At 40.2% G+C, this 24244-nt stretch overlaps 1 protein-coding gene across 1 annotated transcript in view; it reads right to left on the bottom strand.

Annotated features, from left to right (window-relative positions):
* The window catches only part of LOC109921086 (elongation of very long chain fatty acids protein 6-like), a 74249-nt gene extending 72064 nt beyond the window's left edge, over positions 1–2185 (bottom strand). The window contains exon 1 of the mRNA XM_048616351.1: positions 2097–2185. Coding sequence (XP_048472308.1) covers positions 2097–2185 — 89 coding nt within the window. The remainder of the gene's footprint in view (positions 1–2096) is intronic.
* Positions 2186–24244: the final 22059 nt, after the last annotated feature.

Below are 24244 nucleotides of genomic sequence, written 5' to 3'. Positions count from 1 at the left end.
CAGTTCCATGGAACAATAAAAAACAAATAATAAATAAGGTTCTGGAAAGACTCTCAAGACCAGAAACATGATCTGACTTCTGTCACTCCATAGATATTACCTGATCTGCACAATAATTGGCCAGTGTTCTTAGGCTTCATATTTCCATTTTACTTTGTATCTTGCCTGTAAGTTGTCACCTCCAGAAGCCTAGTAGCCCCAAAAGCTACAGCATTTGAAGGTGGGAAAGGAAGAAGACCAATTTTCTCCATACTCTAGGGATGCTGTAAATTCCAAAATATGTCATTTGTTGCATTCAATGCAAACAGTACATCTCCAACCCAGGGGTACAGAATTGAGAGTCCACTTAAAACTTTGTCCACAGGTATTTTGTGCCAGAACTGCAATATTGATGATTCTACCCTTAATAATGTTCAAGTATGCAATTCTTCCAGTTACTAATGTTTCATTCTACAAGACACGAGTACAAATATGCAACGACTTCTGCTTTTGAAAACAAATTTATCACTATCATCCCACAACAGATTCCATTTCTGTTGCAGCATTTTTTGATACTGATGTAATTTACAGTCCATTTTCTTTAATATGAGCCCACTTCCACAGTCAAACAAAACTTTGCAGAACTGGAGGTAGGGCACTTCTACTAATGTCATATTGGCATAAATGCCATAGATTTTTGAAAGAATTAAAATTTGAAATGTTTACAAATTCATGTTTTTAAGTGTGCATGGTAGAAACTGGGATCACCGTGAAATGCTTTGAAAAATTTCCAGTTGTAAATTTCCACTGCATTAACCAACTTGTGAGTTCTTCACCTGTGGGTTACAAACCAGAGTCACTTACGGATTATCTACATCGCAGACTAACCTCAAGCTAGTCGCTTCATCATATCCAAGATATTATATTATCCAGAAATAGATATAATGACTAGACAGACTGACTGACAAGGTACTGAATAGCAATGCTAGTTCTCTGTAGACAGACAATATTCTCTTGCTGTTTCTGAGGTTATGAATGAGTGCTGAATCAAATATATACATTTCCAATTGCCATACTCACATGGTTTGGTTTCTAAGTAAATGGAATTATTTCAATATTCACCTGTGCTGCAAAGTAGTTGATCACAGGTAAAAAATCCCATTACCACTCCAAACACATCCACCTCATATCATATAATCTCCTGAAACCAGGGAACAAGTAATGCACCATCATAAATGGTCACCACTTGTCACAAAGATGACAGCAATTATTTACTTTCTTAAGGTAACAATAATTATGCAGTGTGCAAATTATCACAGTAAAAGTGAAATCATCTTTATCATCTTTTGAAGTAATTATGGGGCACGTGACCATACATATTACTTTATAAAAGCAAAATACTGCAGATGCTGGGTACCTAAAATGAAAATGCTGAAAATAATTAGGTCAGGCAGCCTCTGCAGAGAGAAACAGTTATTATGTTTAGGTTGATAAAGGTTCACTGACTTAAAACATTAATTTTGTTTTTCTCTCCACAGAAGCTGTCTGACCCAAGTATTTTCAACATTTTCTTCTTTTAAATCTGATATATTATTTCAACCCATCTGGGCAAAATGAAAGTTAGCAACTAATATTCTCCTGTATCACATATATATGTCAATTTAGCTATATGGTTTCTGAAAAACACCAGTTGAGCAATTAGGATCACCATATGGAATGCCTGTTGCTGTGATGAATGATTTTAGTGTATTTAATGTAGACACAAGCTTGCATTATATTGTGTACCCACCCTTTTTCAATCTCTTCACCTCAGCTCTATTACACTGAGACCTGGTTATCACTATGCACTGTCAAATAAAATTAGGTCACAGACCTAAGCTTTGATTGCAAACGGAAGCTTTTAAGATGTAAAATAAAACACACAAATAGCTTTCAAGGGTCTTCCATCAGATGCTTAGTCCTCAGGAGCAGATGGATCCTATTTTTTCCATGAATATTGATCAAACCAAAATCATTTGGGATCTCTGTTGTAGTATTCGCGTAAATCCTACATTCGATTTTTATTAAAAATAAAAGCGGGTGGTTTTGTACACCTGCAATCCACGGCATTCACTCACCAGTTTTCCTGCATCCATTCTATGGCTCCCCTCTCGTCGAACTGTTTCTCAAAGTCATACTCCTGAAGAGAAATCACTGACATGTTCATCCTCCTCCTCCCCGCTCTTTGGTTTTCCTTGCCCCGGTTTCCACAGAAAATGTTCGGATTTCCTTCCCCTAAAATTAATATAATTTTGTTTTCTTAAAACAAAAGGTAGTGAGAGACAGGAATGAGACAGGATGAAGCGGGCTGGAGGTTGAAGGCTGCGAATGTTTGTGGTGCTGAAGCGGCGGCGCGGTGACTTTCAGCGACGCCCGATGGAAGGACGAGAGGGACCGGACTGGAACTTGACCGCACTGGACCGGATCGGACTGGACCGGACTGGACTTCACTTGAGTGGACCGGACCGCGCTGCGTCGTCGCTTGGCTTTCCCCACGCGCGCGCACAGCCCCGGGCACGCGCCTCCCGCCCACCTGCCCCGCGAGCGCCGCATGGAACCCCGCCCGGATCGCACCTACCACTCAAGCAGACAGAACTGTGGAGATGGGGAGGGGGGATGGTGGTTGTCTGGGTTGATGTATAATCCTCTCAGCACCTCACCTAAAACGCTTCTCCTCCCCTCCCAGCAGCCCCTTCTTTACCTTATCATGACTGACGATGTCTTGGACTCGCCAGCTCTAGTTGCTTCCCGGCGCGGCGATTTGAGACGATTTTACACCATCCGTCTCTCCCTCACCTTTCGAAAGGTGGAGCGGCCTTGATCGACAGTTTCCTCACCCGTCACGCGGAACCGCACACGCGCATTTGTCCCAGTTTGTTCCCCTTTCACTGGAGAACGTTGCTGCTGTTGTCGGAGGGACAGATACGAGGTCCTGATGCTGCTGCTTTGAAGAAAAATCTTTACTGGGGATGACGCTGCCTGGTTTTGCTTATATTTTTATGCAGATTTGCAGAAGTAGACACCTGTTGTGGGCACAGAAAGTCAAATATATTTTTATCCCTTTCCACAGCCTCACTGATAAATGTCATATTCCGAGACTCACTCATTAATAATCCTATAGCGCATGCTGCTTTATTTTAAACCGTCTTGCCAATGGTGAGGTTTTAGGGGACATTAAATGTGCCACCTTGTTAAGGAATTAACATTAGTTTAGCCTCAGCAAGGCAACAGACAATCTCCAAAGACAAGAGATATGACAGACCAGGCATAACTTTGTGTCTTAATGGGCAGTTGTTTTAAGTCTGTGCATTGTGCACATTTTGACAGCACAACCATTTAATGTAGATGTTATCAATTATCATGTTTTGAAAATTGCAATCGTTTAAAAGGAACATAGACATGAAATTAAAAATTCTATATGTTCTTTCCAAATTGTTATACCATTCCTGCCCATTTGGTGAGTTACACATACCTAACATATCAAATTCACAAATCTTTTAGAATTTTATATTTTATATTAAAGCTACATGTTATTTTAGTTTACACAGCAGTTGATTTTGTATTGAGGAATATCATAATTGATGGATTTTCTTTAGATATGAAAAACTGCATGTCAATTGAAAATGTTCCTCGATACCTTCAATTAAAAGAGACACGGATTGAATTTGACAAGGATCTGAAAATGGGTGCCACAATCAAACTTTATTAACAAAGGGCAAGATATAACACAATATTATCAGTTACCATGAAATCAAAGACTGACTTTCTGGTACACTTGAAAATAATCAAGGATGAAGAAACTAAAGCTTTGAAATACATGAACAATGTTAATGTGAGTGATAGCATAATGCTTATTTTAGAGGACTAATTATCCAAAGGCCTGAATTAATGATCCAGAGATAGAGGATAATTCTATCATAGAAGAGAGGGAATTTAAATTTGGTTAATGAAATAAATCTGGAATGAAAAGGGAGTTTGGAAATCATGGAATTTTTTTTTGAGACTGAGCATGGAGGCAGGCCTAAACGAACAAGGTACTTTTGCTCAGGGAAGGTGGGTTTTACTGCTAGACTGCATCCTTCTTAGTTCATTGTACATTCGTGCATATGCAAACCACCAAATTTTATGGGCTGATATGTTTCTGGGCTTCAATTTCAGGCTGCCATATTTAAATGGCAGACAGACAGCCCTCACTCTGCAACCCAGTAGTATCACTCAACCTCTGCTCATAACCACCACCCACCCCTGGGGATATCAGAGACCAGGCAATAAAAAAGCACCACAGTTCAGCAATGCCTCAGTAGAGGATCTCCTGAAGGTTGACCAGGAGAGAAGCAATTTTCCCGTGGGACAGCAACAAGAGGACAAACTAATTGCCTAAAACAGTTGGATTATCTGAAAGAGGTGGCTGCAAAGCTCAGTGCCCATGGACAACTCAAGAGAACATGGCTTCAGTGCCACAAGAGGATGAAGGATTTGCTGTATTCTTCTAAAGTAAGCACCACTCGATGCCTGCTGCTCCTATGACCGTGAGTGAGCATTGTAAGCTTTCCATAGCCTAGGAGTGTCACACAAGATTGGGTACCAGGCATCTCCATCAGATGCCTCATGAGCAATCAATATCTGTCACTTAATTGCAGCTACCAACAAGCATCACAGTGCTGCTAGATCTCATACATCTGCCAGAGTTCACACTTTAAACATAAAAGGAACTGCAACACTCAGCAACTCACACACAATCAGCTCCCTAACCTTTCATTACCACGAGGAGAATGTACACATCTGATAGTGCTTCACGAAAGGCTTGCATGGGACAAGGACACGCACACAAAAGAGAGATCAGCAAGAACACCTCACAGATATCTGGTGCACTCACATAATGTAATACTTCATTGTTGTTATTAGTTCCAGCTCTTTGACAACATTGGACCACCTTTCAATAAGAAGCCTGTAATTCCTAAATTCCTCCATGTCACATTCTTCTTACTACTATAGTAACGCACACAGACAATCCAGCTCTGAGTATAGACATCTATCTATCTATCAATGCACAAAAAAGTGTTCATGTACCCATGCTAATGTCTCTCAATGCTTTTCTCCTTCTGCAGGAGAAGATCATGCATAACACATATGAACATGACTAGAGATGTGGACAGATGCCTAAAATACAGGTCTTCAAACCCTTCAAGGAGCATGCTGCTGGGCTGGCAGGAGAGCATGAGGAGTGTACCTGTGCTGAAGTGGTATTTGATAGCTACAGCCATTTAATAATAAAGCCTACAATCTGCTGCTCCCTGCACATCCAGCACCGACATCTTAATAAAACCTTGGGTAACTGTGGCACAAGTCTAACAAATCCTAATTTTTTGCTATGTAGCCTCCAGATCCCACTCCCAAGCCATGTGCAGATTGAATTGAAAGGCAGTGGAGTCTGACAAAAGATCTGTTCAATGTCATGTCTCCAGCATGCAAGCACGAAGCAGTCCCCATGGACCATCTGTCAGCTATTATGGAGATTCGGGTCCCACAGAATAATCAGTTTCTGCCAGGTATACATGGGGACCTTTACTCCATCATTCAAGCATTCACTAATTGGCTAGGCAAGAGAAGGCTGATGGATCTTGACATCGCTCCATGTATCCCATCCCCCTCAAGAGGTGAGTACCCTGAAAGGGAGAGGAGCAACAAACAGGCATCTAGGGAATATCACCCCAGGATACTCGGAAGTTGCCCTACCACACCATCTCCTCTCTACCAGGGACGAAACTGCCTTCATCAGGTCGGTTCGAAGAGGTTGCTGCTGCAGCCTTGCAAGAGCCTCCCAGCAAACCAGAAGCCTCTAGGCCAAGGCGCAACAGAGGAACCCTGCCAAAGTCATCTGAAGCATGGCAGCAAAGCAGTCAAGAGGCATTCTCAAGGTCAATTGTTGATGTGATACCAAGTAGTAGCAGTAGGAAGAGAAAGATTAAAGAGCATTTGAAGCCTCTTTGCATGCACAGATGTTCATCTTCGGTACAGCATTCTGTACCATCAAACAAATGCAACATGCTGTATGACATTCTGTGAACTCTTTAAATCCATTAAGGCATCTGACTATTTATATTTTCCTTGTAGACTACTTCAAGGGACAAGGTAACCCTAGACACCCACGTGTGCATCATATGTAGCATTGCAAAGAATGCTAAGGCTATCATTCACTGCTGACGTCTGGGAGGATCATATCCTCGAGACAGCAGCAACCGAAAAAGATGTTTGGGTTTTGAGAATCATCAACATAGTGTAGTTACTCCACATCTCAGTGATAGCTGAATGCCCCCTGCAAACTGAAGTTTGAGTTATATAAGTGCAGCCACCATTTAATAGAGTCATAACGTCATGAGGCACAGAAACAGAGTCTTCTGCATAACTCTATACTGATGCCGTGTCTATGAAACTGTGCAGAAGGTTACTGATGCAATGGGAACAAAATCATTTACAACCTGTACTCAACAAATTAATGTAATGTTTGACATTTATAAACCAAACATTTCCCTTGAGGGCAGGAACACCTCTCCACCAGAAATGGCTCATAGTTCTAAGTGTTCCCAAATGTTCAATCAGTGACAATCACACTCAAATCTCGCCATTTCAGAATGTTCACAAATGTTCAATCAATGACAATTACACTCAAATCTCGCCATTTCAGGTTCTCTCGGGCATGTTTGCCTTGAACCAGTCCTGCCCGTGCTTCCTCAGCATCAGTTTTGGTGCCCTCAGTGTCTCCATCAGCCTCCTCTTTTTCGTCTTCTGAGGAGACATGTGGCTAGTCCATCTTCCCTTCACCTGTTGTTGAGCTAGAGGTACCGCAAACAATCAATATTCTGGAGACTGTCCACTGAGTATCAGTGCTCCTCCTGAGTGGTCCAGCCAAAAAAAGTGCCTTTCAGAAGACTAATTGTCTGTTCAGTAACGTTCCTAGTAGTTACAAGGGCTGCATTATAGCACTGTTCAGCATCTGTTTGAAGGTTTTACATTGGGGTTATTAACCATACCTTCTAGAGGTACCCCTTGTCACCTGTGAGCCAGCCCTGATGATCCAGGAGAGCAACCATTCAACAAATGTGGGAGTTGTGCAGAACATAAGTGTTGTGACAGTTCACTGGATAGTGGGTACATAACCACAGGAATTGTTTTCTGTGGTCACAAATAAACTGGACATTGAAGAAGCGAAACTTGTTCAGGAATCTGGCTAGATGATACCTTGGAGTGCCATGTGCCTGCAGTCGATGATCCCTTAGACCCAAGGGAAACCAGTGATGGCTGAAAATCTGACGATTCCAACACCTTGACTCTCTGAGTCCAGAGTGAACTGGACAAATTGTATCACTTTTCTATAAAGGACATTGGTGAATTCAAAAACGAGCCTATGGGCTGTTGGTTGGGAGATACAATACAAGTCCCCAGTTGAAGATTGAAAGGGGTCAGTGGCTAAAAAGTTCATTGTTGCTGTGATGCTCAACACTATATTTGTTTAAAGCTGCTGATCTGTCTGCAGGAGGTGGCAGATGTATGTGACGGTGCTGCTAGTCCTGTGAAGTCATCTTCAGCACTGCATTTGGTACATCCTCTCTTGTTTCACACTCAATGTCACTTAACCTTAGTAAAGCTAAAGTAGCTTCTGGGTTAAGTCGATCCAGCATCTGGCATGGAAACACTAATTTGTGAAGAAGTATTAGGAATGAGATGATTGTTTTCCATTTGAGATCTTGTCATAGTCAATCTACTGTTTGGACCTTTATTAGCCTACTCATCTGTTGAGGGAAAGTCTAGCCTATGGACCCTCAACATAGGATTATTGTCTGTCAGATACAGCTCAGGTTTGCAACTGAGGTAGCGGAGAGGAATAGAACTGATCTGTGATATGTTCAGATTTCTGTTCACAGGGATCCCATCACAAAATGAACATTTTAGAATTAGAATTAGGTTTATTGTCACATGTACTCAAGTTACAAAAGAACAGGAGTACATTGAAAAGTGTACAATGTTGCCAACACATGGTGCCATCTTAGGTACAAAGTAAAAACCGAAAGAACTGTGGATGCTGTAAGTCAGGAACAAAAAAAAAGTTGCTGGAAAAGCTGAGCAGGTCTGGCAGCATTTGTGAAGGAAAAAACAGTTAACGTTTCAGGTCCGGTGACCCTTCCTCAGAACTGTACCTAGGTACATATCTTAGATACAAAAGAAAGAGAAAATAAAGAAAAAAAAAGTTACACTACATTACAGATTTACATAGTATAGGTATAAGTTCAGAAAATAAGAAATAAATCTAAAAAGATAGCTATTACAGCCTTTCTCTAAGTGCTTCCACATGGCCTGCCTGGGCTCCACCAATTCACAACTAGTGGCCTTCTTTGCTTGGGGACTCTGCTCCATCCCTACTGTCTACCCCTGCTCTAGGCCGCTGACCGTCCCCACTCCGTTCCAGGCTGCTGCCCGCCACCCCTGCTCTGTTCCGGGCCACTGACAGCCGTCACTACGCCTCTGAGCTATTTTAATGACTTTCATATTTGTAAAGTAGTGCACTATTTCTTTAAGTGTACATTAATAACAAAGTTCTGTGCAATTATGTAAATGTTTTCCTTTGGTTGGTTGATTCAGAAGTGTGTCAGTATTTTCAAAAATCCTTTAAAATACTATGTGTTGCGGAAAGGCTTTGTGAAAAGGGAAACATTCTTTCTATTTGACTCAACTTGAGGACATAATCAGAACACTGTTTTTAATCTAACAGCAGGGCAAGATTCTCGTGGACCTGTTTGTCACTGAAACAGAGACATGAACATACAAAATAAGAGCAGAAGTAGACCATTCTACTCATGTCTGCTCCTTCTCTTAGTAAGACTGTGGCTGATCTGACCATTCATCAGCTGCTTCTGCAGCATCCATCCTTATCACTTTCCCTCCAAGCCAAGCTTCCTTTAAGGTTTTCCCCTTCTCTAGTCATGAACTTGCTTCTTTCTCTAGCTTTTCTTCTGATATTGGTCTGTTATGAGCCCAGCTTATGTTATTACTGGACAAGTTAGATCCCAGACTGATATCTTCCTTGATCGATTTTTTCTTTTGGTGTTGATGAGGTGGTTTCTCACTGAAACATAAGCACTCAATATTGCAGATTTAAGTTTAACAATAAATCAGAAATATATTACGCAAAAAAAATGCAGATAAAATAAACCAAATTATTTACATATATGACAAAAGTTTTAGAAACACATGTCTATAAGGCTATCTGTCTCAAATTACTTTTAAAGAAACTACCATGGCTATGGAAATACTTACATTAACCATTAAACCCCTTCATTAAACGCAGATAACCCATATGTCACTAAGTTAAAAATCAAAAATCCACACTCTAAAACAAATAATACTAAAATATATATAAATCATTACATCACAGGCATCTTCTGATTGTGATTTTGGTCAAGAACAGGAGAGTGTAATTGCAAGTTAGCAGGTAAAGGGACTCAGAAGGCAGGAGGGCAGGAGCCTTAGTCTTTGTAATTGTCCAATAGGTTTGAGGTTCTTTTAGCTTGTCTAGATGAGAGTGAGAGCTGCAGGTCGGATAACCCAACTGGCATTATGGAATAGGAAGCCATTTAAGGGAGGGGTTGTAAGAAGGAATGTGGTGATGGGAGGGGACAGAATAGTGAGAGGGATTCATACTGTTCTCTGCAGTAAAAGGCATAAATTCTGAAACCTACGTTGCCTGCCTGGTGCCAAGGTTCAGGACATCTGCTCAAGGCTGGAGATGAATCTGCAGTGGGAGGGGAAGGATTCAGTTGTCGTGTTCCATGTAGGTAGCAATAGCATACGCAGTAGAAAGAAGGAAGTTTCACATAGTAAATATGAGAAATTATGCTCTGAATTAAGAAGCAGAATGTCAAAGGCCAATATCTCTCGATTATTACCTAAGCCAAAGGACATTAAGACCAGAGAGATGAATATGTAGCTCAGAGACTGATTTTGGAGAAGAGGTTTCCAGTTTGGGGGGCACTGGCCCCCCCAAACAATGAGGAAATTGAGATCTGTACCAATGGGACGGCCCCCACCTGAACAGTGCTGGGGCAGTGTTCTTGAAAACATGATTAGGAGAAGTAGAAACGATTTCAAACTAAATAAATAGAAGCAAGGGATCAAATTTGAAAAAATGTAGTAAATCAAAGAGTAGATTCAAAGCCAAAGAGGAAAGGTATCATAGAAAAGTCATTAATGGGAAATGAATACAAACAGGGACAGAAATAGATACAGACTACAAACCTAAGAAGAAATCAACAGACAAGGCTGGGGCAGTCAAAAAAAGGATAAAACTGAAGGTTCTGTATTGGAATGTATGTCAGCATTTGAAACAAAACAGATTAAATAATAGTACAAGTATAAATAGATGTGACCTGGTACCAATTGCAGACACATGGCTACAGGATGCCATGAATTGGCACCTGAATCTTGAAGAGTAAAGAACATTTAGTAAGGACAGGAAACTATGAACAAAGTGAAAGGGTGGCTATATTAGTTAATGATGGAGTAGCACAATAGGGAAGGATGATCCAGTTTCAGGAAACCAGAATATGGAAACAGTTGATGAGATCAGAAATGAAAAAGACAAGGTGCCACTTGTGGGAATGGTGCACAGGTCCCCCTCACAGTAACTGCAAGAAAGGATGGAGAATAAAGGAAGAAGTAGTGAGAGCCTGTCAGAAAGACATGGTGATATTTATAGGAGATTTTAATTTGCATATCAACTAGAAATATAAAAAGGGCAAAGGTAGCCTAGGTGAGGAGTTAATCAAATGTTTTGGGATAGTTCTTAGCGTATGTTCTGGAACTGACCAGATAGCAGGCTATATTGGACCTGGTATTGAACAACAAAATATGATTAATTAATGATCTCATAGTGAAGGCACCCCTAGGTAGCAGTAACTGTAATATGATTGAATTTTACATCAAATTTGAAAGTGCAATTTACGGGTATGGGACCACCTTATTAAATTTAAATGAAGTTAATCATGAGGTCATGACAGCAGAACAAGCTGAAGTGAATTGAAACAAAAACGAGCCATGGGATATTTCAGAATAAATTCTAAAGAGTAAGAAAATAAGAGGTGGAGCCACCATTAGTAATTAACTAGAAATCTTAAAGCTAATATTAAACTTAAAGAAAAGCATTTCACTGTGCAAAGACAGGTGGCAGGTCAGAAGATTGGGCAGTGTCTAAAAAACAGCAAAGTAGGACCAAAAAATTAATAACCACGGAAAAGATAGAATACAAGAGTAAGCTAGCCAGAATTATGAAAAAAGATAGTAAAAATCACAATCACTGGAGAAGTGATACTGAGTAAATTGTTGGAGCAGTGGCCTACCAACAGCCCAGGTCCCGAAGGACTTCTTCCTGAGGTCTTAATAGAAGTGGCTAGTGAGATAGTTGATGCATTGTTTGTAATTTTCCAAATCTCACTTGATTTGGGGATGATTCCATTAGATTGGAAGATGGTGAATGTAACTCCTTTATTCGAAAAGGGAGGGAGACAGCAATGCAGGAAATCACAGGCCAATGGGCTTAACATCTGTCACAGATGTTAGAAGATATTTTTAAATAAGTTATAGCAGGGCACTTAGATAAGGCAAAGGTAGTCAAGCTGAATCCACATGGTTCTGTGAAGGAGAAATCATGTTTGACCAATCTGTGGGTTGAGTTCTATTGAATTCTTTGAGGAGGTACCACATGCTATGAATAAAGGGAAATTGATGGTTATATTGTATTAGACTTCCAGAAGGCATTATAAAGTGTCAAATCAAAGTTTACTGTAAATGAGAAAAACTCATTGTATACAGGGTAGCATATTGGTGTGGATAGAAGATTGGCTAACAGGAAGCAGAGTGTACACTTAAATGTGTCTTTAGTTAAGTTTGGCAAGATGTAATGAGTGATGTGTCAAAGAGATTAGTGCTGACACTTCAACAGTTTACAATTTATGCAAATGACTGAGAAGAAGGGATGGAAGGTTTAGTTGCCAAATTTACTGATAATACAAAGTTAGGTAGGATTTGAAGTTTGAAGGTACCATAAAGAGACTACCAAATGATATAGATAGGGGGTTAAGAGAGTTTAAATAATAATAATTTTGCAAGCTTTACAGTTGACATCCGTCTGAATGTTCCTAAGGGAATTGAGTTTTTTTAAAAGAGTTTAATGTATGAATTTCAATATTTCAATCTTTAATTTTACAGTCATTTCATCAATATTTTATAATTGCATGGAGTGATTGCAGCTGTAGAAAGTTAAATGTAAAATAACTTCTCAAACTGTATTCTTTTCTAGCAGAGGATGGTTAAAGAAAATAAAAGAAAGACTTGGAGTGGAATCCTACCAGGCTATGAGTGACATGGGCAATGGTGAGATGAGTGGTAGAATCGGGTGAGATAATTATCTTGACATCATGATCATTCCACCACAACTTTCCTACTTTTTTCAAGTTGCATAGCGAATTTCTCGCTAGGGTCTGGTGAGTTCACAATTGACACTCTTTATTGCTTGTGAAATGGCTTGTTAATGGTATGGGGTAAAATGGGATAGAAACAAAGTTTGATTCTTGCACTTAGGACGCAAATGGCAATTAAAGCGCGAATTTGGCAAGATACAGCATGAAACTTTCTCAGCCTTGCAGTGAGATTCACTCCACCAAACTCCACTGATACTTAGCCAAAAAAGGTAAGATTCTGCACTGGCACTTTTATAGTACTTTCATGACAACCAGACATTTCAAAGTGGATTACAGCCAATGAAGTACTTATGAACTGTAGTCATTGGTGCTGTGCAGGAAATCAAAAAACCAATTTTCACAAAGCCAGCTTGCACTAAGAACCAATTTCTGCATCAGTGAGGCTCCAGACATCAAAATCCTGTCCGTAATTGCTCTTCGTGTGAACCCCATTGGCACCTCCCCAGGTCCCTACCCAATCCATTCATGTCAGCCCACAACTGACAGATGCCTCCATAAGTTGTGGCAGGGACTACATTCCTATGATATTGCGATGTGGTTTTTTTGCTTACTGCAGGTGTAGTGTGTTTGCCCTGGCACATGGACTAGGTGTGAGATTGATGAAGCATAGTGCCATATAGCAAGATGAACAGTCTTTGCTGGACTGTTGACCAGCAAGGCAAGCTGCCTGGTCATATGACTGCACTGATAGACAAGACAGGGATGCTCCAAGGATCCAGATTTGTGCTAAGTGAGTGAGCCCTAAGAAAGCAAGTGAATAGCTCTTGAGGTGCAGCGTGATGCAATCCATAAACTGGTTGCCTGTCCAAATGATATTGATAGGGGTTTAGTGAGTTTAAGTAATAACATTTTTTATGAGCTTTACAGCTGACATCCCTCCGAATGCTCCTAAGAGAAGTGGATTTTTTTTAAAAACTTCAATGTATGAATTTGAATATTTCAATCTTGAACTATACAGCCATTTCATTAATATGAAATGAGAGTTACCAGAAGCCTTTCAATGCTAGTTGCTAATGCAGTGGAGGTCTCCACTTCTTAAGCGTCCTGCCAGGAGATAGGCGAAAATCCTGAGGAGTTGGCAATTATCAGATGTCTGTGGAAGAGAGGTATCTGTGAATGGAGCCCATTGATTGTTCTCTGAGATGCTGTTGCATGATGATCAATATGGAGGCTCATCGCAGCCAGCAGCAAGGTAAAGTCATCTACTTGCTCTGACTTCCATGATGAGAATTTATGGTATCTAATTTGCTTGCAGCAGATGGTAGAATAGAAAGCTGCATATTAGTGAGGTAAGATCTGAAGTTAATATAGTTGTTAGCAAGCAATAATCCCCTTTAATAGAAAAGCTCCTACTGCTAAGTAACAATCTTGCGTTGACACTCTGAACTTAGTCAAAAGATGCATCAAGTTGTTCCCAATGCGTGATATGCCTTGCTGGACTTATTGTATGATTCTGCCTTGTTTCTCCCCATAGTCCACATTGTTTATGCCCCTTTAAGATTCTTCCCAATTGTCTAATTTAAATTCAAACAGTAAACTAAATTTCAGTTTGAGATATATCAATCAATGCTTACCAGAGGAGTCAACTTTCACTAAATTCGCAAATTTTGTACTCTGTTTGTGATACACTCTATTTACAATCATAATACACAACGAATTTTGCATGGTGAGCTGTTGTGTTCTGGAATGTACACCCTGAAAGAATGGTGGAAGCATATTCAACAGGAACTTTTAGGAGATAATTCGATCAATACTTGAAGGGAAAAAGTATAGGGCGTAATCAGCAGGTAGGACTAATCTGATATATAATCTGACTAATCTGATTATTCAGAACAAAACATTCTGATTTTGGGGTATTGTTTATTGCAGCATTGTACACCATTCAATGGTTTCACCCCTTTGTCTTGATAGCATCATATGTAAATGAAGGAAGCTTGGTATTTCTAGTGCAGTAAGACCACTGCTGAACCACTTTAAACCTGAATCATTAGCAGGAAAACAGCAAAACATCTCAATTGCTAGTTGCTAAGTTTGTGAAAATGGAGTGTTAGGAACCTATTTGTCATGTTCCCCAACTATGATAGTACTGTTAAGAAAAAGAGATTAAAAACAACTCTAAAATCTGCAAGGAATTTGACGGTATAAACTGGTTAGAGTAAATGGCTAGGTCATCTGAAATATGCCACTGTTCATCATCAAATAAGTGCTGAGAGATATCTCATATTTAGCTAAATGGACAAGAAGTCCTTAGTTTAATGTCTCATCAATATGAAAACATCACCACTATTCTTTCAGCATATCTATGTTATTTCTGCAGTGGAGCTTGAACTTCTGACCTAGAGGCAAGGCAAGGCTGTTACGAAACAGTAACTTCATCTGGAGTACTCAATGACAGATTTACAGTTTTCAATTAATCTGAAAGAAGTCAAATAATACAAGGTTTGTTGTTAAAGCAGCAGCTCTGAACTCGGTAAGTGTGGCTGCTTGTCGAGGATTAGTCCTGGGTGTAGATTTAACTCATTGGTGCCCACCTTCAAGAAGGAGGAATGATATCAGGCCGAGCAACAAAATAAAAGCAATGGTGCATTTCTTTCCATTTTCTAATCCCCACCCCCTTTCTAAGATACTTCTGAAACACGCAGCTCTTTGGTCAAGCTGTTGTGTGTAATGTTGGTAAAAGATCCCATGAAAGCCCTACTACTACAATAATGTGCTATAAAGATAAATTGTTGCCAGTTCAGCATGCTACAGTTCCTTATTCTGCCGATGCTCAGCCTCGGGTAATAGGTTGAAGCTGCTGGTTTGGTCAGAAGCAGGTGAAATGATGAAACACACTGAAGTACTACTGAGAGCAGTTGGTGACTCCCTTTGTCCTGCATGTCCTCACCTTCCCTCCCTGCATGCCTCTACCTTGGGTCTTGTACTCACCTACTTCCCCAGTTAGAGCCGTAGCTTTTTTTTTGAGCTGAGTAGTTCTTACAGATAGCTGGCACATATGTAGTAGGTATCCTCTATTGTAACCATTTCTATGATCCATTGGACATGCCCTTGAGTTTTATGCGCTGTATTTGTGGGTTTGATTTTGTAAACAGCAGGTGCTGGTAGTTTTCCTTAAGCTCGGGATAGTTAAATGCTAGAAGACATTTGACAAAGTGCCATGTCAAAACAAAAAGGGTGGCACAGTGGCTCAGTGGTTAACACTGCTGCCTCACAACACCAGGGACCCGGATTTGATTCCACCCTCAGGCGACAGTCTGTGTGGAGTTTGTACATTCTCCCTGTTCCTGCGTGGGTTTCCACTGGGTGCTCTGGTTTTCTTCCACGGTCTAAAGATATGCAAGCTAGGTCGATTGGCCATGCTAAATTGCCCAGAGTGTTCGGGGATGTGTAAATTAGGTGGGTTACAGGGAAATGGTAGGGGGATGGGTCTAGGTGGGATGCTCTGAGGGTTGGCGTAAACTTGATGGGCCAAAGGGCCTGTTTCCACAATATATGGATTCTGTGATTCTTTGAAGCGGTCAGCCCTGTGTTTAGGCATATTGATGTCCAGTATACTTGCATTTTCATTCATAATAACGGTGGCTATAATCTCTTCAACTGTATTCTAAATCCCATTCCATTCAATGACAACATCTACAGTGCCTATACTTTATTAAATCAGAAATTGTTTATAAATAAAAAATGCTTTAAAGTTTCAGAAAATCCCACAACTACAAATATTTTTCAATAAAATCTGTTTCAAAGTAATGTGCTTTTTGCTGGCCTACATTTATAGGCCAGGGACTTTAGCAGTTTAATGGGAAGGACAGTCACCACTATCCCACAGTAACAGGTAAAGGGCAATTATTGCAACATTGTCTGTGTCATTCATAACTCGAGAGCAAATATCAAAACAAATCTTTACTCCTTTATGCCTAAGTGTCAAAGTTAAAACAACTCTAAGACAAATAATACTTTGAACTCACATGAAAACACCTGTCCTGATTTTTTAGGAGGAAATGTTTAGAGTCTTTGTATTTTTATTAAGAATGCCCTTCATTCTCTGTAGCAACATATCACACTGAATTTTTTTGGGGGTCATGGAAGTTTTAATAATTACAATTTGTTTATGATTATCTATAAAATTACCTTATTCTGCCACTGTATTCCCAAGCACTTAGATAATATAATTTTGTACAGTCATTGGGTTTCATTTAAAAATATTCATAAAACATTGCTTCCTGTCAGCTGACATGTTGATATGTGTAAATGTTATCCAGAGAGACATTTGTTATTTCATACAAATGAAGAAATTCAATCTTGGTGATGTAGTATGTTGAATTCCATTGATCTTGCAGTTTATGCAGAGGTCAAAATGTCAGATTTCATGCTTTATTTGCGTAGTTTGTGGTAGAAGGCAGTAGTGAAAGGTTTGCTAATCTAAAAGGAGTGAAGATCAAATGGTCTTTTCGACATTCAGAGCCGGTCTTTAGGTTGTTTCAACTTGAAGCAGGTTTAAAAAAAAGTTTAGAAAGAAGCCTCAGCCATTCCAGTCTTGACAGCAGAAAACATGTTTGAGTCATAGAGTCATACAGCAGTGAAACAGACCCTTCGCCAACCATAATCCCAAACTAAACCAATCCCATCTTCCTGCACTTGGCCCATATCTCTTGAAACATTTCTCATTCATATACTTATTTAAATGTGTTTTAAATGTTGTAACTGTACTCACATCCAGAATTTCCTCTAGAAGTTCATTTCATACATGAAACACTCTCAGTGTAAAAAAATTGCCCCTTATGTCTTTTTTAAATCTTTCTTCTCTCACCTTAAAAATATGCCCCTTAGTCTTGAAATCTGCCACCCTAGGGAAAAGACACTTGCCATTAACTTTATCTATACCTCTCATGATTTTATAAACCTCTATAAGATCACCCCTCAACCTCCTGTGCTCTAGTGAAAAAAGTCCCAGCCTATCCAGCCTCTCCTTCTAACTCAAACCCTCCCTTTCTGGCAACATCCTGGCAAATCTCTTCTGAACCTTCTCCAGCTTAGTAAGATCCTTTGTACAACAGGGCGAACAGAACTGGACAAAGTACTCTAGAAGAGGCCACACTGAAGTCCTGTACAACCACAACATAATGTCCCAACTCCTATACTTAAAAGTCTGAACAATGAAGATAAGCGTGCTAAATGCCTTCTTAACTGTCCTATCTATATGTTATATAAACTTCAAAGAATTATGTACCTGAACCTCTAGGTCTCTCTGTTCTACAACAATACTGGAATCTATACAATTTGTTCAATACATACATCCAAACTTCCAACTTATTTTACCACATCAATCTCCTGTTCTTTAGATCATATTCCTTGGAACCCATTTTCTACAGCATTTATAACATACATGCACTGTACAACTTCTAATAGTCTTAGAATCAATAACTACACAGTCTGTCACTAAAGATTTTTCTCATTTGTGGTATTCATAACCAAATTAAATGATTTTATAATTTATACACAACAAAATAATGAACATACCTTCAGAACTGCTAATGCATTTTATGATCTATCTTAATTTATGTTTTCTTTTGGGTAGTGTTAATAACATACCCAAAGGTCTAGACATCAAAGTCAGTGGGCAGAATTTATTACCCTTCCCTTGCCAAGTATGGTGGTGGAGTGCACTTATTTGGATTGGAGGATAGTGAGTGAGGACCTCACTGCCTTTTGACCTCTGACCTGATAAGTCCATGACAAGGAAGCCTGTTGATGGCTGACCGCCCCAATAAATGTCTTTTAAGTTGTCAATTAATGTTTACACATGAGCCTCCTCCTGCTGCTACTAGTACTCACTCACCACAAAACCTGAAAAGTATCCCTGTTTGTTTGCATAAGGGCATCCAGAGTGTGGTGGTGGGGGAGAGGTGGGAAGAGTATGTCGGGGGGATGGTGGTGGTGGTGGGTGGGAGGAGGGGTCCCTTGTGCCAAGGCATTCAATGTCTATTCAAGGGACTTGGCATTGAGAAGGGGATGCAGTGAGGCCCAGCCCTGCCCTTTCTGTTGATCCCCTTCCCTTTTCTAGAAACTATCAGTACAGTAGTTGTACATACTCACCTCCCACCTCTTTTGTCATGGATTGCAGCAAAAGGCAGCTTACCACCACTGTCTCAAGGCCAATTAGCAATAGCCTATAAATACCAGCTTAGCCAGTGATGCCCAGATGCAGTGAACAAATGAAAAAGAAATCCTGCCATCACTTTCATGTCCATGGATCCATTGGCCATTGTGGTGCTTTGGCTGGGTGTAGTACTGGCAGCAACCACCACCTCCCCCGTGGCATTGTTGAGCTGTTCGGCCTGCAGCTCTCATTGAATACAACACTGGAATAAATAAGAATATTTATCAAGGGCAACAGATTAATCCATAACCCTTTCTCTAACAACTTGTCAAGAACCATCTGGGGTTTAATCACCAAGATTATGCCTAGTAGTGAATGATGTCCACACTTGGCTTGCTGAACTGAGTTGTAGATACCACTTCCTCTTTATAATAGCATTTACACTATAAACCTCCCACTGAGTCCAAACAAGTTGTTAAGTGAATGTATTCTTCTTTCTTTGCTGTTTATCAAGTAAATCAGACAATGGCATCATAAATTAACATTTGTTTCTTAACGTTAGAATCACAGTCAAAAACATTAAAACGTTAAATAAACGATTAAACCGCAAAAGAAATAACAGATAACAAAAGCATTCAGAGATAGTAGGAACTGCAGATGCTGGAGAATCCGAGACAACAAGGTGCAGGGCTGGATGAACACAGCAGGCCAAGCAGCATCATAGGAGCAGAGAGGCTGACGTTTCGGGCCTAGACCCTTCATCAGAAAAAGCATTCAGTTACCTCACAGTAATTCAGCAGTAATCGATTGCTGATTATAAATTTATGATTCAGGTCTCAATCTGAGATTGCAGTAAATCCATGAGAATAAATTAGGATTAAACTCGCTAGTAACTGACAAATTAAAGTATTCAACAAATGGTTGAACAGTGTAAAGCCTATATATGGTGCAGTCAGACTGGTTGCCATGTTTTCCATCTGATATTGGTCTACTAGAACATCAAAGTGAGAAACAATTGTCAGTACCTCACTTGCTCTTGGGTAAATCTACCTTTGCCCATTGTTTCTGGACTATCAGTTGTTTGTCTCATTTTCCTTGACCGCAGGGAAAAGTTAGAATTCTGAATGGCACACTTATCTCTGCAGGTATGTGCAAACTCCACACAGAAAATGCCCAAAGGTGGAATCAAACCCGGGTTCGTGGCGCTGTGAGGCAGCAGGTATGTGACTAATGTAGACAGACTATCTTGATCTCTATAACAATTTTTTCCCTTTTCAGAAGGACATTTTTCAACGATATCCTACAGTGTGGAAACAGGCCCTTCGGCCCAGCAAGTCCACACCAACCCTCAGAGCATCCCACCCAGACCCATCCCCCTAATCTACACATCCCTGAACACTGTGGGCAATTTAGCATGGCCAATCCACCTAGCCTGCACATCTTTGGACTGTGAGAGGAAACCGGAGCACCCGGAGGAAACCCCGCAGACACAAGGAGAATGTGCAAACTCCACACAGACAGTCACTCGAGGGTGGAATTGAACCCGGCTTCCTGGCGCTGTGAGACAGCAGTGCTAACCACTGAGTCACCATGCCGCCCTACTATATATAAGTATTACCTTAGCAGAACCAACATTAAGCTAAAGATTTAGAACTGAGACTTCATTTTGGAGACATGTCTTAGCCAATTCTTACAATTTTTCTACAATGTTATGTACTCTTTTTGATTCATGGCTGAATCTTCATTTTTCCAGCAGTGTACTTACTATGTATCTTTAAGGAAGCAGTCATGAAAAATATCTGAATTTAATAAATGTTTAAATTTAAGCTAACAGCAATCATCTCATTTTATGAAATATAAATGAATCATTCTGGAAAATCTTCATGAGTGCCATGTTGGTTGTAAATTGAAAATGATTAAGGATTAAGCAAGACAGTAAATCAATTTCTGAAAGCCGAGAAAATGATAAATTTATTAATTTGAGTGAATCATGATTTTCAATAATACATCTTCTTTATCACTAATAATCATAGCCACTTACTTGAACCAGCCTGTGCACCTTACCTCTCTTCTCCCATGGTGTCAGTCACAGCCAAGAGCACAAATAGGAGCTTCTTGGTGTTCCTAAGTTCCTTCCCTGAACAAGTTCTTTGTCCCTTAGCTTCAGTGCCTGGAATAATTTACCCTCCGATCAATTCTAATTGCATTTTCAACAACTAACTGTTCAGACTTTAGCTTTCCATTTTCTATTATGTTTCTGCATCTGTCAATCTGCTCAACTCTCACCCACTTTGTTTATTTCTTGTGATATGTCTCCAATCTTTGCCTTGTCCAAATGGAAGAAAATTTGGGTCCATCCTTTACCCGATAAGCTGGATCATATCCAGGTTTACTGGACCTCACCTTCCTCTGCTAACCTTGACTATTACTAATAAAAAGAGCTTAGAGGGATATGGGACAAATCCAGGCAAATGGGAATAGATTAATTTAGGATATATGGTCAGCATGGACGAGTTAGACCAAAGGGGCTGTTTCTGTGCTGCACAACTCTACGACTCTATGGCCTGCAAATTAAAAAAAAGAAACAAATAAACCCTGCATTCTACTTCAATAAAAGAAGGTTCAGACTGTCAACAGGAAATGGAGAGCAAGCATTTAACTGTGGATTAGGTGACAAGTGACAGCTTCATTTGAACTCCAGCTATGTAAGCAACATATTCAGCCTTACAGGTTAAGCCATAAATGATCCTGAGAAGGGATCTCTTAAAATATTACTTGCTATCAGCCCAGTATAAATACATCCAGTCTTTCTGAGGATGATATTAAAAAAATACAGAGAAGATCTGGAGAATGCTTGAGGATCAGCTCAAGGTATGAATGTCTACTTAACAAACTCCAATTCACTTCTTAAAGACAGAAACCCAAGCGTCTATTAATGACTTTGTTACAAGATGCTATAGCAAACGGCAAGAGTGTGCTTTCTCTGAAGAAGAACTTGCTGAGTGGCTGATCGAATTGGTAATCCCCTCTGATCAAAGTTTTCCAGAAAGAACTTTTTGACATAAGAAAAGCCGTACTCTTCATGTCTTATTGGAAGATGGACTCCATTATGCAGCTGTAGTGACTGCATAACCAACATCAATTGTATACTTTAGGTGCAGACAGTACTATTGTGACAGTGAGCAAAATGCACCAAACTATCAAGATTTCTTATAGATACAGTTTGTTGTACCTACCTGGAGGTTGTCCAGCATTTCTTCTTGTTGGCAAATCTCATGGCACCAAAGGATATTTGGCACACATGTGCAGAATGTTTGATTTCAAAAGCTAAGCCAATCCCTAGGACAATACCCAAGTGGCCAACAGGGTAGTACAATTCTACAATGAGAACTTGTCTAAACTTACACAAACCTATCAACAAAGTGAACAGACAACAGATCTAAAAGCACACTTGGGAAGATGACCAAGCCTTTCATGTTGCCAACCTCATACATCATGGTATAAGACGAGAAGAAGCTTTTATAACCATCAACATCGTATGTCCCCAAAAGGTAGATTGATACAACCTGAGAGACGACATTGATACAGGAACTAATGCCAACATATTACCAATACACATCCTAAATGAGAAGTGTCTCAACATGTGATGTTCCATGGTACAACCTACAAGAGACCACTTGCGGCATAGGACATATCATTAATTCTAAGCAGTGCACAAGCACACACTGATGGGCCAATATGCAAGTTCAGCTTGGATTTTCAAAATCTTCCAACCTAGAAACCAGCAAAGTTTCTAAGATCTGCAATCAACCCAGGTTGTTTGAAGGCAATATCAAACATGGTGCCACATTGAGAAGGATCAAAAGCAGCTCAATCATGCACGCAGAGAGTGAGAAAGAAAACTCAGATGATGATGATTGTGCGATGATGCAGAGGGACAACAATCAGCAGCAAGACAATTAAGTTGCCAGCCAAGAGCAACCAAAAGCAACACGTACCTCCGTACATGGATAGACGATCACCATAAGATCAGAATGAATTGTAAAACCTCCAAAAAATGATATAGAGTTTGAATTATTAATCTAGTTAATTATATTTTTACAAGACTGCATAACTGTTGAATTAATAACACAAGTCTATGTATAACAATGTGTATCTGTTTGGGATTTCTTTGGGAAAAGGGAAATGTTTTGTTATGTCTTGCAGCAGGTTTACAAAATATGCCAAAAGGACATTCTCATGATGTCATCATTATACAAATGCATGCAACCAATTGGATAAGGCTCTCAGTCTCCATCTTACAAAGCTCCATCCTCTTGCTGCATGACATGGAGGGAAACATGCAACAGTACGTCAACATGCTTAGCTTCAGCCCAGACATCCAAGTGCCCTGTGATTGTGACAAACATGCATAGATGACAGGTGCTGTAATGAAAGGTCGTTGAATTCTTCAATACCATGTGACCCATATCTCACCCTTATGCTGTGGGAGCTAGGGTAATTATCACAACATGATGTTCACAGATCAAAAGCTATCATGTCATACTATCATTTGACAGTTTGATGCATATATTCTGAGAAAACAGTCCCAGGCATCGAATGACATGGACATTGATGGGAAAGTTAGAAAAATCATGTGAGGTTGGCAGTGATGTGATTTCGACATTGAGGGCAAAAGGTCCAATTTTCCAACCGGCTGTTGAACAGTGAGAAGACAATTCTTCCTGGTGAGTGACAAGGAGCTTATTTGTTTCTGTTAGCATGTAATTACATTTCATTAACTAGTTAACCTTGCAACATTTGTATGAAGTTTTACATTCACCCATCTGCCAGATAGAAACCAGAAGATGACAATTCCTGGCATGAAAGTCTGAGTGGTTACTCCAGCTTGGCAATTGATCCTCTAGCCCTCCATCTTGGACACCTTTCACCAACATTTCAGGGCACACTCCATGGGCAGTCAGCACCAGGACACCCACCTGTCCATGGACATTGGCGTTGGACACGTACCAGCCCCATCCCCGTGGTATATCTCCGATCCACTTACAATATGATTCTGTGTTTCAATGCTGCACTTTGGAGTGTACTGACACCTTTCATTGCAATTCTGCAATGAGATCACTTTGCACACAGGACAAGCACCCAATTCATTGATTCAACCAGAGTGCATCTCAGGGCTCCTCACGTGCTCTCTTAGTGCTCACTCATTTTGCGCCTACTTGAATGTTCACATCATTTCAGCCTTCTGTGCCTTGCTTTGTCTTTTTGTGCTTTGCTTCCCCAGACAGAGCTTAAAAACTCACAGTATTTCTGTCTTGATTGCCTCTTAGCACATAGGTAAGCAGCTTGTCAAAGTTGTTAACAATCATGCACAAGGAGTGAACATTGTGTTGTACAGCAGTATGCTACACCAGTCTCACACTTGCACCATATGCCAGCAGTTTATGCAGCAAAGACACTGTATGTGCATCACCCAAATGGCCATATCTCAAAGTCTAACGGAAGTTGTCCTCAGTCCAGTCAAAAGAAACACCTTCAGTCACAGGGCACAGTAAATCAAGGACAGACTCCATTATCAGTCCAGAGGCTTGGGAACACT

This window comes from Rhincodon typus, chromosome 34 (assembly GCF_021869965.1).
Source record: "Rhincodon typus isolate 14 chromosome 34, sRhiTyp1.1, whole genome shotgun sequence".
Taxonomy (NCBI): domain Eukaryota; kingdom Metazoa; phylum Chordata; class Chondrichthyes; order Orectolobiformes; family Rhincodontidae; genus Rhincodon; species Rhincodon typus.
The sequence above is the reverse complement of the archived record's forward strand: the minus strand, read 5'-3'. Positions and strand labels throughout refer to the sequence as shown.